At 44.3% G+C, this 16882-nt stretch overlaps 1 protein-coding gene across 1 annotated transcript; it reads left to right on the top strand.

Moving 5' to 3' along the window:
* Window positions 1-11087: 11087 nt before the first annotated feature.
* Window positions 11088-13587, top strand: LOC119378286 (putative nuclease HARBI1). The gene is made up of 3 exons (XM_037647473.1): window positions 11088-11595; window positions 11679-11820; window positions 12159-13587. Exons 1-3 carry the CDS (start codon window positions 11140-11142, stop codon window positions 12653-12655), a joined length of 1095 nt encoding a protein of 364 aa, XP_037503401.1. The 5' UTR covers window positions 11088-11139; the 3' UTR covers window positions 12656-13587.
* Window positions 13588-16882: the final 3295 nt, after the last annotated feature.

The following is a 16882-nucleotide window of genomic DNA, read 5'->3' as shown; positions in this document are numbered from 1 at the left end:
ATTGGGAGTGTTGGCCGGTGCGCGTGGCATGCCCGCACTTAAGCCTAGAGGAAACAAGGGTCCTTAGCAAGGGCCTAAACTTTTGTCCAACCAACAACACAATAGATGAATTCGAACTCCACAGAGACCTCACAGAATTTTCACGAAGAATGCGCATTAGACACTTTTTTGCAGATAACGATGGAGCAGAAACAGGTACTACAACGCTCAGGGCTCAGTCTACTTGGACTCCCGAACCAGAACAGGCAATTGAACTCGACTTATATCTTAAAGCTATCACTACAGAAATCATTAATCAATCGAAACCATCTAAAAAGCCTAGGAACATGACTTATTCGGAGAGTCGCATCATCTCTAACCTCAAGTCGCGCGAAGACATTATCATCAAGGAAGCCGATAAGGGAGGAAGCATAGTCATTTGGCCAACACAGAAGTACAAGCACGAGGCTTACAGACAACTCAATAACCCAGAACACTACCGCAAACTAGACAGCGATCCAACAGAACAATACACACTCACAATCACTAACACACTTAGATCCCTCCTTGCTGATGAATTAATAACTCCATCAGAATTCAAGTTTCTGAAACCAAACAACAAAGCAGCAGGGCGGTTTTACCTCCTCCCCAAAATTCACAAAGTACCATCCACCGAATTATACACTGCCAATATTCCAGGGCGCCCAATAGTATCAAATAACAACACCCCAACCGAGAGCCTCTCCGAATTCCTTAACCACTTTCTCGGGGACATTCCGAAGACATTCCCGTCATTTGTACAGGACACCCCACACCTACTGCGAATAATAGAAGAGATTAATAGCAAAGGCACACAACCACAAAACGCCATCCTCGTCACACTAGACGTTACCGCTTTATACACGAATATCCCGATCCCAGAGGGCCTAACCTCAATAAAGCAAACTTTAAATCAACATAATGTACAGCATTCTACTGAAGTATATTTATCATTACTCGAACTAGTACTATCACACAACTATTTTGAATTTGAAGAAAATTACTACCTTCAAAATACAAGGAACAAGCATGGGCACCCCATTCGCACCCACTTATGCAAACATATTCATGGGAATTCTGGAAACAGATTTCCTGGCTCGCTGCGCAGACAAACCCCACACATACCTTCGGTACAATGATGACATACTTATAATATGGGGTCACGGCAGGGACAATCTAGCTAAATTTACATCATTCCTAAACTCCTTTCATACAACGATAAAGTTCACGTCCGAGACCTCAGCTGAGAGCATCAACTTTCTTGACACAACCATATATCTTGAGAATGGTATATTAAAGACTACGCTGTATAAGAAACCATTTGACAAGCAACAATACCTAGATTATACTAGCCATCACCCAAAACATTGTAAACAGGGCATTTTCAGGAGCCAAGCAACAAGGTTACGTCGCATAAGCGTAGAGGATCAGGATTACGTAAACAGGCTTACTACCCTAAAAGAAACACTAGCAAACAGAAGCCATCCAAACGCGTTCCTTCATAAGGCTTACACGGACGCACTAAAACTAGATCGCACTGAGACACTCAAACCACGCCATAAAACCACAACAACAACAACGCCTCTTCTCACTACAAAATTTTCCAACGCACTTCCGAACATAAACAACATCCTCGCAAAATACTATCCGTTTCTAACAACCAACCAGAAACTTTAAAAAATCTTCCCCGAACCGTCTAAGGTTGCCTACAGACGCAACGCCAATTTTAAAGATATGCTCGTACATGCAAAACTCGCAACAAAAACTACACCAACGTCTGGACCCTGTGTGCGTCCAAGATGTTCTACGTGCAAACATATACAGCCAGCCACCAACGTAAAAAGCACAGCATCCGATTACCTTCACAAGGTAACATCGAACTTCACGTGCACCTCAAACAACCTGATCTACTGCATTGAGTGTGCCACCTGTAAAAAACAGTACATAGGCGAAACCGGACAACCAATTCATGTAAGACTGAACGGCCACCGCGCAGACACAAAGCACAACTTACCAAAAGCAGTAGCCAGCCACTTCAATCAACAAGACCACAATTTCGATCAAGCCAAACTTTACATTCTACAAACAAACTTCCGGTCACCACGTGAGAGGAAATACATGGAATCGTATTTGATACACAAATTTCAATCCCTACACCCATCAGGAATAAATCTAGCTCGTGGTAATTTGGAATCGTTAAAAGCCATAGCATGATTCCTATAATATTAAGAGACATGAAGTACGCTTAGCTTTCAAAAACCTTAACCTATTCGCAAAATAAAATCCCGACCAGCTCCCATAATACACTATCAATATTCTTTTTTAATATCTCTTAACCTTGCATGTATAAATGTGCACATACGTGTAGATATTATTCTGTTAAGATGTTTTCATTTTCTAGTGAATCCGAACCACGGTTTCCTTCCCCCTTTCCGCGCTCCAAAGGCCGCTTCTGACCAGCATTGTCACAGCCCTCGCTTTCTCAGGAAGTTCTACGAGTCTTATTCCGATTGTTCCCCCCCGGCCGCCCCTCGTTCCTTTCAACTTTTTTTTTTCCTCTTAGTTGACGGGCGCCCAATTTTTGGAAGCCACCGACGACACTGGATGCATATGCCATTCAATTACTTCACCCTCTTAGTTGACGGGCGCCCAATTTTTGGAAGCCACCGACGACACTGGATGCATATGCCAGCCAATTACTTCACCCATTAAGCAGGAGCTTGCTTTTCAGGCAACCCTTTCAATATCACTTAAAGTAGGCAGGCGGCATTTTAAACGTACGCCGCCCTAGTACCTTCCTTTTTTTTTGTCGTCTGTAGCTGCCTTCCCCACCTCTTCTGCAGCTCCTTGGCGGACATTTAAACGTAAGCCGCCCGGTTTTTCTCCCCGCCTGTAGTTCCCTTCCTCACCACCTTCTGCAGCTCTTTGTGATGGCTGCACTCGCCCTCTCGCTTGTTTGTACCCGCCCCCCCCTTTTTTTTTCTTTTTTTTTCTTTCTTTGCAGCTACATTTAACTCTGACATGGCAGACCCGAACGTGTTTGCAAACTCTCTTGAAATGTGGCAAGGGCTTTACTCCTCTGCTTTCGAGTTTCTCTCTTTCCAGGCATCAATTACCAACAGCAACAGACGCGCCGCCGCTGGACATGACGTCATCACTAACCCCATAAAACTAACACGCCAGGGATGACAAGGCGCCTTTGACAAAGATAGGTCCCCTATCGAAACGTCGGCCAGCCTGATCTGAGGCACTTTCTCCTGTTTTGAAATCTATAACGTGTATCCATCCGTCGGCTCCCTTCTTGATCTTGGACTCCATGCCTGCTGACGATGACGGAACAGGGTAAGTGCCCCTTGTTGTCCTTGGCGCATGTAGCTATTCTAGGCGACAGCCAATTCAAATACCTACACGAACACTTCCCGTCAGGCCCACAAGCACCATACATTAGACATTTGAGCGGCGCACAGACAACCGACATCTTAACACTGGTATGTGACGCCCCAACAGATACCACACACTTCATTATCAATGTTGGAACGAACAACCTCCACAGTCAAAATGCAGCAGAAACAATCGAATCACTAAACGACGTAATACTTTCAATCCAGACAGCTCGCCCGAACACACACATAACTGTGACAACTGTGGCTCCTCGACTACAAAACAAACACCGCCCACTGATTCACCAAACAACCGCACTGATGAGGCACACTGAGGAAAGAAACAAACTAAACACACTGATACTTAACTTGCCACATTTTCACAAGAACGTAGACGCCATCCACCACACAGAAATACACAATTCACCACACGAACACTTGGCCTGGGATGGCCTCCACCTAAACCACCGAGGCGTTGCAGCAGTCGCTCAGCGCATTAAACATCTAATTAAAGGACAACATAACGTCACTTACCAGCCCACACAAGGCCCTTCCACCATCCCTGTCTCCGTTACAGCGCCACGCACTAGAGCCACACTAGCCCACTCAGCAACATCCCACACGCAAACAACAGAACAAAAGACGAACTCACCACCGAAAACACACTCGTCTGTGAGCCAAACGGAAGCAACATACACCACAGCCGAAGCCTCCACACAAACTACACCCAACGCAAGGCCCACAGCCGAAGCCTACACACAAACAACATCCAACATGAGGCCCACAGCCGAACCTTCCACACAAATTACATGCCCACATCCACACTACCACCAGGAACCCGACACAACAGAGACCGACGAAACAAAATCAGCAACCGAAGTTGTCACGCAGACGCCCACTCTCATACCTCCACACACGGACACCCAGGCCGCAACAGTCGTCGAATCTAACGAACCAGAAGTTCAAACAGCTCCCAAACCGGAACGCGCGGACACACGCAGATCCACCCGCACTAAGACAAACAAGTGACAAACCCTTGAAATCACTACTCCCCATACACGCCGCATTGAATTTTTACAAACTAGAAAACTAACCCAAAAACTCACCAACTACACCTGCCACCTCAACACGTACAAGTACTGCATAAAGAACAACACAATTCCCAAAGGATTAAAACTGAAAGCGACACCCGCGTTAGGTACTCTCTCCACCCAATATCAAGATAACTGGCAAACAGCACTAGACAACGCTTCATTTTCTCTCTTAAATATACTCAAGAGCCACTGCATGGAGCAAATTGAAGAATTTTCCCAAAAACTCGAGAACATAATTCTAACAACCGAAGAAAAAAGGGACCTAGAACAATATAAAGAAAAACAGAATAAAAAATTGAGGCAAAAGCAGAATAAGAAAATCATTTCCAATCAAGGAACACCCTCCCGAACAACCACCCTAGTCCCGCTAACAACTGACAGTACAAACAGAGAAATACCAAGCACAGCTAACATCACACAAATAGAGCAGTCCAATGTTGTAGACATTTCAAGTACATTAAGCCTAGAGGAAACAAGGGTCCTTAGCAAGGGCCTAAACTTTTGTCCAACCAACAACACAATAGATGAATTCGAACTCCACAGAGACCTCACAGAATTTTCACGAAGAATGCGCATTAGACACTTTTTTGCAGATAACGATGGAGCAGAAACAGGTACTACAACGCTCAGGGCTCAGTCTACTTGGACTCCCGAACCAGAACAGGCAATTGAACTCGACTTATATCTTAAAGCTATCACTACAGAAATCATTAATCAATCGAAATCATCTAAAAAGCCTAGGAACATGACTTATTCGGAGAGTCGCATCATCTCTAACCTCAAGTCGCGCGAAGACATTATCATCAAGGAAGCAGATAAGGGAGGAAGCATAGTCATTTGGCCAACACAGAAGTACAAGCACGAGGCTTACAGACAACTCAATAACCCAGAACACTACCGCAAACTAGACAGCGATCCAACAGAACAATACACACTCACAATCACTAACACACTTAGATCCCTCCTTGCTGATGAATTAATAACTCCATCAGAATTCAAGTTTCTGAAACCAAACAACAAAGCAGCAGGGCGGTTTTACCTCCTCCCCAAAATTCACAAAGTAGCATCCACCGAATTATACACTGCCAATATTCCAGGGCGCCCAATAGTATCAAATAACAACACCCCAACCGAGAGCCTCTCCGAATTCCTTAACCACTTTCTCGGGGACATTCCGAAGACATTCCCGTCATTTGTACAGGACACCCCACACCTACTGCGAATAATAGAAGAGATTAATAGCAAAGGCACACTACCACAAAACGCCATCCTCGTCACACTAGACGTTACCGCTTTATACACGAATATCCCGATCCCAGAGGGCCTAACCTCAATAAAGCAAACTTTAAATCAACATAATGTACAGCATTCTACTGAAGTATATTTATCATTACTCGAACTAGTACTATCACACAACTATTTTGAATTTGAAGAAAATTACTACCTTCAAATACAAGGAACAAGCATGGGCACCCCATTCGCACCCACTTATGCAAACATATTCATGGGAATTCTGGAAACAGACTTCCTGGCTCGCTGCGCAGACAAACCCCACACATACCTTCGGTACATTGATGACATACTTACAATATGGGGTCACGGCAGGGACAATCTAGCTAAATTTACATCATTCCTAAACTCCTTTCATACAACGATAAAGTTCACGTCCGAGACCTCAGCTGAGAGCATCAACTTTCTTGACACAACCATATATCTTGAGAATGGTATATTAAAGACTACGCTGTATAAGAAACCATTTGACAAGCAACAATACCTAGATTATACTAGCCATCACCCAAAACATTGTAAACAGGGCATTTTCAGGAGCCAAGCAACAAGGTTACGTCGCATATGCGTAGAGGATCAGGATTACGTAAACAGACTTACTACCCTAAAAGAAACACTAGCAAACAGAAGCCATCCAAACGCGTTCCTTCATAAGGCTTACACGGACGCACTAAAACTAGATCGCACTGAGACACTCAAACCACGCCCTAAAACCACAACAACAACAACGCCTCTTCTCACTACAAAATTTTCCAATGCACTTCCGAACATAAACAACATCCTCGCAAAATACTATCCGATTCTAACAACCAACCAGAAACTTAAAAAAATCTTCCCCGAACCGCCTAAGGTTGCCTAGAGACGCAACGCCAATTTTAAAGATATGCTCGTACATGCAAAACTCGCAACAAAAACTACAGCAACGTCTGGACCCTGTGGGCGTCCAAGATGTTCTACGTGCAAACATATACAGCCAGCCACCAACGTTCACAAGGTAACATCGAACTTCACGTGCACCTCAAACAACCTGATCTACTGCATTGAGTGTGCCACCTGTAAAAAACAGTACATAGGCGAAACTGGACAACCAATTCATGTAAGACTGAACGGCCACCGCGCAGACACAAAGCACAACTTACCAAAAGCAGTAGCCAGCCACTTCCATCAACAAGACCACAATTTCGATCAAGCCAAACTTTACATTCTACAAACAAACTTCCGGTCACCACGTGAGAGGAAATACATGGAATCGTATTTGATACACAAATTTCAATCCCTACACCCATCAGGAATAAATCTAGCTCGTGGTAATTTGGAATCGTTAAAAGCCATAGCATGATTCCTATAATATTAAGAGACATGAAGTACTATCGATGATTTTTGCGCAAACTTTACAAAAAGTGACTGGGGACAGAGAAGGACCACACACACGGCACATATGAAGTACGCTTAGCTTTCAAAAACCTTAACCTATTCGCAAAATAAAATCCCGACCAGCTCCCATAATACACTATCAATATTCTTTTTTCATATCTCTTAATTTTGCATGTATAAATGTGCACATACGTGTAGATATTATTCTCTTAAGATGTTTTCATTTTCTAGTGAATCCGAACCACGGTTTCCTTCCCCCTTTCCGCGCTCCAAAGGCCGCTTCTGACCAGCATTGTCACAGCCCTCGCTTTCTCAGGAAGTTCTACGAGTCTTATTCCGATTGTTCCCCCCCGGCCGCCCCTCGTTCCTTTCAACTTTTTTTTTCCTCTTAGTTGACGGGCGCCCAATTTTTGGAAGCCACCGACGACACTGGATGCATATGCCAGCCAATTACTTCACCCTCTTAGTTGACGGGCGCCCAATTTTTGGAAGCCACCGACGACACTGGATGCATATGCCAGCCAATTACTTCACCCATTAAGCAGGAGCTTGCTTTTCAGGCAACCCTTTCAATATCACTTAAAGTAGGCAGGCGGCATTTTAAACGTACGCCGCCCTAGTACCTTCCTTTTTTTTTGTCCTCTGTAGCTGCCTTCCCCACCTCTTCTGCAGCTCCTTGGCGGACATTTAAACGTAAGCCGCCCGGTTTTTCTCCCCGCCTGTAGTTCCCTTCCTCACCACCTTCTGCAGCTCTTTGTGATGGCTGCACTCGCCCTCTCGCTTGTTTGTACCCGCCCCCCCCTTCTTTTTTCCTTTTTTTTCTTTCTTTGCAGCTACATTTAACTCTGACATGGCAGACCCGAACGTGTTTGCAAACTCTCTTGAAATGTGGCAAGGGCTTTACTCCTCTGCTTTCGAGTTTCTCTCTTTCCAGGCATCAATTACCAACAGCAACAGACGCGCCGCCGCTGGACATGACGTCATCACTAACCCCATAAAACTAACACGCCAGGGATGACAAGGCGCCTTTGACAAAGATAGGTCCCCTATCGAAACGTCGGCCAGCCTGATCTGAGGCACTTTCTCCTGTTTTGAAATCTATAACGTGTATCCATCCGTCGGCTCCCTTCTTGATCTTGAAGTCCCAAATATGGCACATATCGATATAGAGGATGTGCAAGAGTAAGGTGGTCAGCGGAAACATTGACACTATGAACCATAGCTTGCATCAGCAAGAGCTTTGAAACTTCCTTTGCGTCGAGATCACGATTCAAGTGCCGAGTCTTCATCTAAGCCCTGTTTCGTTACAATGCACTGATTGTGAATATTGTTTTTCATCAGTGAAATGGGCAGCAATAAGTCATTCGACATTTTCTATGTATGATTGTAAAAGGCTTACTCTGAGACTTAATGCAACAATTATTACCAAAGAAAGAAAAGATGTGTAAATTTAGGGGCTCATTTTCTTTGTTAGACACAATAATAATGAGAACTAACAGACACTGATGCCAACAAAAGTGTAGGTGATGTTATTAGAAGTAATTGTAATGTAAATCTGAAGAAAGTAAAGTGGACAAAAAGATAACTCTGCTGGCAGGGACCGAACCTACAACCTTCGAAAAACGTGCCCTGTGCTCTACCACTGGGCTACGGTGGCAGTCATCCCTCTGTCACTTTTATAGAATATGCATTTAAACGTGGGAGCGCCAGTAGCCATTACAGCGAGTGTGGAGCACTCTTTTTATGCCTGTTGGCGTGACGTAGCGTGTGATATACTTTTCTTTCTTCACATTTACATTACAATTACTTCTAATAACATCTCCTATACATGGCATCATTGTCTGTTAGTTATCATTAATAATTAACAAAGTGACAGATGTTTCGCAACCTATGCAGCTGGCATCCTCAGTATACACTGGCAACAAATGAGTCTAGGTTGACCCGTCCACTAGTCCCATATGTCCGTAAACATCCGGTATGGGGCCATGGTTATTGTTGCAAGCCAGTGCATCGCGACGATTGTATTTTTTAAATGAATACTAAACAAAATTTTTGCCGCCAAAATATTCAGCCAGATTGAAAGATTGGGTGATGAAACTTCAGTTCTTGCAGAAACTAGAGGAAAATAATTTATTTAATGTGTTTTGAACAAAATTCAATTTGAATGAAATGTCACCTATGGTTGCCATTCTAAACAACTTCTTTCCCGTATCCCGTATATCAGTCATTTATGAAGGGTATTTGACGTCAAGTTTTGAAAAACATGTCGATACTCATTTTCACAATGACATAAATGTAGACGCTGATTCTGAAATAAGAGTTTTTGTTCCACGGATATGTTTATAAAGTCATAATGACTGCATAGGGTGCATCACACAAAAAAGGAACACTTGAGATCAGTCCTAATTCTTTGTAGCTTAGCCAAATGAAGTGCCATTAATTGCTTCATGCTTGCGATGCGCTGCAAAGTAAGACACTGACCAGAAAAAACAAGAAACAACAAAACGTGACTTCCCAGGGTAGTGAGTTCAGCTCACTTGTTCTGACGCGCTCGATCCCTACGTTTGCTACGTCAACGGAAAAGGACTTCCCATGTGGCATCTTTCAATTTGTAGTAAATCGTGTTGGCAAATCTGAAGTAGCTTTGTTTCAAGCAAGACCAAAGCAAAGTTTCAATATCTTCCACCGGTGGTGGAGACCTTACAATAAATTTTTCGGTTGGATTGCTGAAGCCTGTAACTGAGCGCAATACGAAGTCAGCTAAAATCATCGTCAAGGTGCACAGCACCTTGATGACGGTGATGTGATCTTTTGGTGTTATTTCTTTGCTTACGAATGCCTCTATACTCCTTACCATCGATGTGGTGAAGACCCGTTTCAAAAAAATTAGAAGAAAGTCATGCATACATGTCGAGTGAGAAGATTGTAATTCTGTTGCCCTCAGTTACAGGCTTCAGCAATCCAATCAAAAACATCATTGGTCCTCCATGAGTGGTGGACATTGTAACTTTGATTCGATTTTGCTTGAACCAAACCTACTTCAGCTTCGCCAAAACGATTTACCATCACATTGAAAGGTGCCCATGGGAAGTCCTGTTTCGGTTTCCATAACAAACATGGGAGCACTTCGGAACATGCGTGCTGCACTCACTACCCTTTCAGGTGAAAATATATTGCAGGTATGTGGATGGCACTTTGGTCTTATTAAAAAAAAAGTAAATCTGAATGCTTTTCATGCGGTGTTGAACTGTGTACACAATGCCTTCAGTTCACATACCAAAGAGGGAAACATAATGTCTTGCATTTTTGGATGTGCTTGTACACAGGCATAATAATGATAGTGTGCAAATGACAGCGTACCGTAAGCATTGTTACACCACGAATCTTTTGTAATTTCACTCCATCACCTGATCGAACATAGACATTCTTTTGTAAGAACGTTCTCGTTACGCTGCGATGAAATGTCCTCTAGTCAGCAGTTGCCACTACAAGGAGAGAAAAATGTGGTTGGTGCACTGGCACAAAGACGAGGCCATTTATAAACAATGCGCAAAGGCAAATGCAAAGAGGAACGTGTATTGCATCTATTCCCGGTGTTCAAGGTGTATCAGACCCTGCTCGGAGAGCTTAGTGTTCACTGGACATAAAAACTGCGGCCGTATAACGAACCGCTGTTCCGTGTTCCGTATTCCGTTTTGGCCGCCATTAGCGCCCCGTGATTGGTCGTTTCACCTGTCACTCAAATGACGTGTCGGAAGCCCAAATTTTGGTGACGTCAAAATGACGAGTACGCGCTCATTATGCTAAAATATACGGAATCGGTTCCGTCGAAGCGCGGAACAGCCAGCGAGTGGCCCCGTTTCGACGGAATAGCAAACATGGCGGTCCGTGCGGTGCCAGCGACCTTCGCCTCGGCGCTCGCTTTTTTGGAGGCGGCGTACGATGGCCACGGACGTCGGGGAAGGGAGGCCGAAGATGCGTTTGACATGCCAGACGAACAATTTCGGCGTCACTTTCGCCAGAGTAAAGAAACAGTGTGGTGGTTGTGCGACGAAGTCGCCGACGAACTGAGGGGCTCGCGGCCAACTGAGCTCTCGGTGGAGCGGCAGGTATTGTGCGCTCTGCGTTTCTTCGCCACCGGGTCCTTCCAGTCGTCGGTGGGAAGCGAGGAGACCGTAGCGGTGACGCAGCCCGCGGTCAGCAAGTGTGTCCGACGTGTGGCTCAGGCTATTGTCAACGCCGGGACCCGCAACAAGTGGGTTCACTTCCCGAGGACGCCGGAGGAGAAGGCGGCCGTGAAGGAGGGATTCCTTCGCCTTGGACCTCTACCTGGCGTCATCGGATGCGTTGACGGTAGCTTCGTCGCCATCGTCGCACCGAGGGGCGAGCAGAAGGCGTCCTTCTGGTGCCGCAAAGGGTATTTCGCCCTGAACGTCATGTTCGTAAGTAGCGGTGTTCCCATTTTCTCGCGCGCATGTCTTTTTTCGCAGTGAAACGTGGCTCATAGTGCTCTTGGTTTTCCCAGATCTGTGACGCTGACATGCGGATCCTCGCCGTCGACCCGCTGCGACCAGGGTCGGACCACGACAGCCACATCTGGGGCACGTCGTGGGTCCGCGAACGTTTCGAGGAGGGCCGCATTGAGACGACTGGCGAGTACCTTCTCGGTGCGAATTAAATCCATTCCCTTCGTTTTACGTGTGCCAGTGATAGGTTTTGTATATCAAAATATTTCCTCGCGGTATTGATACAATTTCATAGCACTGACAAGCGGCATGATGCCGCATGCGATGCACAATCTCCCAGCTGTGTGTTAACTGCGGCAGTATCGTCAAGTGATGCACTTTGTCATGACAACCTCATCGTAGTAGTCATGTTTTGCATCAAACGGGGTCCATGTTAGGCTAGTCAGGTACTACAGAGATTCTATTATTGATATCTAGGGTCAATTAACCTTGAGAGATCGCTGTCATTTTAGCAGTATTTACAATTCATATTTCTGCAGGTGACGGCGGCTACCCCCTGGAGCCTTGGCTTATGGTCCCGGTGCAAGGTCGACCTCACAGGGATAGTGCAGAAGGCAAGTACAACTCTGGACATGCTTCAATGCGTTCCATAGTGGAGCGTTGTATTGGGCTACTAAAGAGCCGCTTTCGCTGCCTTCAGCGGTACCGCACCCTCCACTACTCACCGGAACGTTCTTCCATCATTGTTGCTGCATGTGCAGTGTTGCACAACCTTTGTATTGAAGAAGGTGACATAGGTGTTGACGATTTCAGCGATGACAGTGGCAACGAGAGCAGCGAGCACGGCAGCTCTATTGATGATGACCCCCAACCTCGGATTAGACGGGGGAGGTCATCACACTTTATGTACTTGCGTGGGCAAGCTGTCCGCAATGGCCTTATCGGCTTGTTTGGCAGGACAAGGCGGGAACACCTGCAGCATTTAAGAAGGGTGCGCAGGCGACTGCGCCGCCTGCAGCGACGACTGCGGCGTTAAAATATTTGTGCTGCATTGCAGGAGCTTGACCATCTGCGGTTCTTTAACGTGCCCCTAAAATTAAGTAAACCGATGCTTCTGCATTTTCCCCTCAGTGTGATCTCGCAACCGGTGCTGTCAGCAATAATGGGACACATGTCCAAAAGTTTAGTAGTGTGACATCTCATCTGGTCAGCTTCGATCATGCCCGTGTGATCCGGGTCAACAGCCAAGCACCGTAACCACTGTTGTGCACCAGTATCGTTTTTTGTCGCTGCTGTCATCCTGCAATCGCCAATAATTGTCACCGCCATCTGCACCATGCCTGGGAGTACGCCCCGTCTTCTCGCTTCCTGTCTGGGCAACGCACACCTACTATGCCCAGTGACCTGTCGTCGCACATCCACCACACTGTTTCTTTTCAAAGGCCAAGTGGCGCCGAAAAAGATCGTCTGGCATGTGAAGTGCATCATGCTTCTCATAAGTGCTCAAGCGTTGTACTGTTCCTGTGCATGGCCAAGTGATGCCAAAAGACAGCATGCAGCATGTAGAGTGCGTTTGGCTGCCTTAAGTGTGTACTCACTGCTGCTCCTGTGCATGGCCAAGTGACGCCAACAGACACCATGCGGCATGTCAAGTGTGCTCATTAGTGAAGTAACGTGAAATATTCTGGAAGTATCACGTGTGACCTTTGCTAAAGGAGTATGAATTTATTCATAATGCCATGTGGTTTATTTTGATGTATTCGGGCTTCACCCCAAAAGATTTGTTTACAACGCACCACGTGGACCACGCTGTGATGTTTGAGAAGCTGCAAGATTGTTTGAACCATTCTGTTAACATGTGCTTATCAGTTTCTCGACGGACAGCGCTCTGTTGGCCATTATGAGTGTACGTGTGTCACTGTAGTTTGACTTTTGTTTCCAGCGCGCAAGTCCGCTCAAATAAAAAGTTTCGCCTTACGCCTGCAGTCTGCCACCTTCTTCAACGTCACGACCCCGTGGCAATATTCGAACTAGTGCAAACATGGCTTATGCTGTCTGTTGATAAATGGACATAGTCGAAGTGCAGTGTCATGTTTATTAACAACATTGTGCTGAAGCAAGCACAGTAGCATCGAACGTGGGGTAATCAATAAATAAGGAAGTGCAGATATATTAGCAGCTCAACTGCAGCAACTGTAACGCCCAAATCGCCAGATGGTTTCGAAGCCCTGTTGTGGGACTGTGCAGCAGTAGCGACCTTAACGTTGCACAATGTGCGAACACCTCGGAGAGTAGCTGAAATTTTGCACACATCAACGTCGTTCTCCAATACGTCCAATACTACTGCACAACATGAAATAGTGACAGATTACAATGATAAATTTGCAATAATTCACGCCTTTCATGCACATTGCAAAGAAGACACCACCAATAACAAGGCAGATGTTAATCAGTACTGATAAGAAAAGTATTACTTGTAACAGCAAGACAAAACGAAGTCGTACTTTATGTTGATGTTAAAAACAACTGTGATCGAGTTTGCTGCGAGTACACTCAAAATCGTGTTCCCTTAAGTAACAGTAGTTTGGCCTTTGAAGATGTAGCTTTGACATGTCATGAACATACACTGAATGTTGTAATGTTGCATGCCTAAGTTGTCGCTACACAATGCTGCCACTACAGCTGTCCATGTCTGCTCACAGGCAAGCTATGAATATCACAAATTGATATCAACAGTAACAATGACTAGAACATACTGTTATCGTTACTTGGAATATCCAGATTTGTATGAATGAACATTCCATATTGCAAGAAACATGCACCTGTAAAAGGGCACACGTATGATTGAGTAATATGTGTAAGAAATGTCAACAATAACAATGACTAGAAGGTATTACTATCACTGTTGAAATGCCAACAATAGTACCACAAGAAACAGGCACCAGTACCCATACAAGGCTATTTCCATAGCTGACTAAGACGTCAAAAGTCAAGAATAATTGTAAGACTGCGAAGCATTAATATAAGTGGTATGCATACCCACTCTGGTAGAAATGGTCGTTAAATATCACAAGCAACAGCTGTCTGTCGAAAAACGCCTTGTAGCACCCCGCGTGGAGGTACACTGAATACTAAAATTGTAAAAAATAAACAAATTATACACTAAACACTGAAATTGTAAAAATTGAAGTAAATCGCTTGCGCAAGTTCCCCTTGGGCATTCCACAACAAAAAATCACACAGAACAGGAGAAATTAAAAACATTAATCGTGCGTCAAACGAACTTGTGAAATGTTGCTAAAATTGAAAAACTTATTTTGCATGCATCGCAATATAAAGGACGTATCGTAGTGGCATGGATAGAGCAAATTGGTGCATACACAGTGTAAAAAAAGTAACATTACATGTGTCACTAGAAAATGACTTTGTTGTGAGAATCACACACACAAGTGGTGTCAACACACATTTTTCTCCCTTTGTATAGTTGCATAGGCTCAGCAAAGAGAATGTAAAAGCTCCTGCTAGTTCTAAACAAGTAGATCATCCCCTAGTGCAACATGTAAAAGCACTTGTATCGTATCCATTCCTGCTCCTAGTGACGTAATGGTACAACCATTTCTCGCTGCTTCAGTCATAAATGGCATGCATGTCATTTCAGAAAGTTGACCGGTACGTGTAAAAGACCTGTGAAGACGTGTGCACTAACTAGTACTTCAGAGACACTTTAAACAGAAATAGGCACACAAAACCTGGTGCAATAAAAAATTAAAAAAAACACTTGATCTGGTGCAGTAAAAAAAACAAAAAGCACACAACGTGGTGGAATTAAAAAAGGAAAAAAGCACACGGCCTGGTGCAATAAAAAAAGAAAAAAACACACTTAATCTGGTGCAATAAAAAAATAACAATGCGGTTCAATAAAAAATTAAAAAAGCACACAAGCTGGTGCACAAGAAAACGTAGAATTGAAAAGAAATAAAAAAGACAAGAAAAAAAATTGCGATGTTCAAGGCCAAGGTGATGGTGGCGGCGGCTGTGGCGGTGCTGTGAATGTAGCGTGGCCAGGCACAAGGGCGCCCACGAGGAGTTCAAGGGCTGTTGCGATGCGTTCGTTAACCGAACGCAAGCCCCTCACCTTCTCCATGAGCTCCTGATGGTGCTGCGAGAAAAAAAATTCAATTACTTGATTACAGTCCATTCCCTGCAAACGCACCTTTTGCAATAACTGCCAGGCATGCAGATTCAAGAAAGTTAGAGCAGAGAGGAAAGTAATTTGACTCTACATGTTTCATAAGAATGTGATGCATTAAAGTATTTGTCAATCACGCAGAGTAAATATTGCATGCAATGTAAAAAAAAAACGAGCCGATCTTGCACTGTGCATTGATATACTGCGCAGCGAAACCACACGACGTCACGTTTGAGCTGTTTGTTTATTTCATTTGTTTTTGTTTTCTTTTTTTTGACACAATCTTGACACAATCACTTTGAAGTAACATCGCAGTTACTGACGTCCTCGTGTTTGGGCTGTTTCTGATTAAAGGAGTAATGAAACAAAATTTTGAAGGCAAGATAATTTGTGGGATATGTTTGCATAGACATACACACATCATGTACAAAATGTCAATGGCTAATATAGCTTAGATCACATATAAAACCAATTTTAAAGTGCATGTCGTGCGCATGCATGTGAAATTCCCCACCTCACAACATCGACACCAACTTCGTTATAAGGTAAACAGACAGTAGTAACTTTGAGTGTCTCTGTTCCTGAGAAAAATTGTTCCTTGAACACATGTTCGCTGTTCACAGAAGCTAAAATATGGTTGTCGTGCCCATTAGGTTGCACTGCTGTGTTGACTGTTGAAGTGTGTCAGACATGTAACTATGTAAACATACTGTGTATAGCCAAGCTGCTGGCTGAAAGCTTTGCAGCAAAAGTGCTTCAAACGCGAGATGTAAATGTGCATTTTACATCAGTGTTTTCCATCACCACGATCCATCACCATTCTTCGGCAGTATTATGTTTTGTACAAATATAACTTACCCCTTTGTAGACGAATGCAATAACATTGTCCTAGCTGCACAAAACGCATCATTGTACTTTAACCATACATGTGACAAGCAGAGGACAAAAAAAAAGTTTCCTACTCTGTCACTATCGTCAATGTTTGTCACCTGTCTGTATTGTTTATGACTTTGCTATATTTGTGTTTCAACAATCAAGAAAATTTATTTCCAACGTAAAGTTGGGGGTCACCCC

Source organism: Rhipicephalus sanguineus, unplaced genomic scaffold (assembly GCF_013339695.2).
Source record: "Rhipicephalus sanguineus isolate Rsan-2018 unplaced genomic scaffold, BIME_Rsan_1.4 Seq7625, whole genome shotgun sequence".
Lineage (NCBI taxonomy): Eukaryota > Metazoa > Arthropoda > Arachnida > Ixodida > Ixodidae > Rhipicephalus > Rhipicephalus sanguineus.
This window is presented reverse-complemented; position numbering and strand designations above follow the sequence as displayed.

Coding starts and splice junctions, on each gene's coding strand:
- LOC119378286 (XM_037647473.1), top strand. CDS start 11,140: ATGCCAGACGAACAATTTCGGCGTCACTTTCGCCAGAGTAAAGAAACA. Junction 11,596..11,678: donor TCGCCCTGAACGTCATGTTC/GTAAGTAGCGGT, acceptor TGGTTTTCCCAG/ATCTGTGACGCTGACATGCG. Junction 11,821..12,158: donor GACTGGCGAGTACCTTCTCG/GTGCGAATTAAA, acceptor ATATTTCTGCAG/GTGACGGCGGCTACCCCCTG.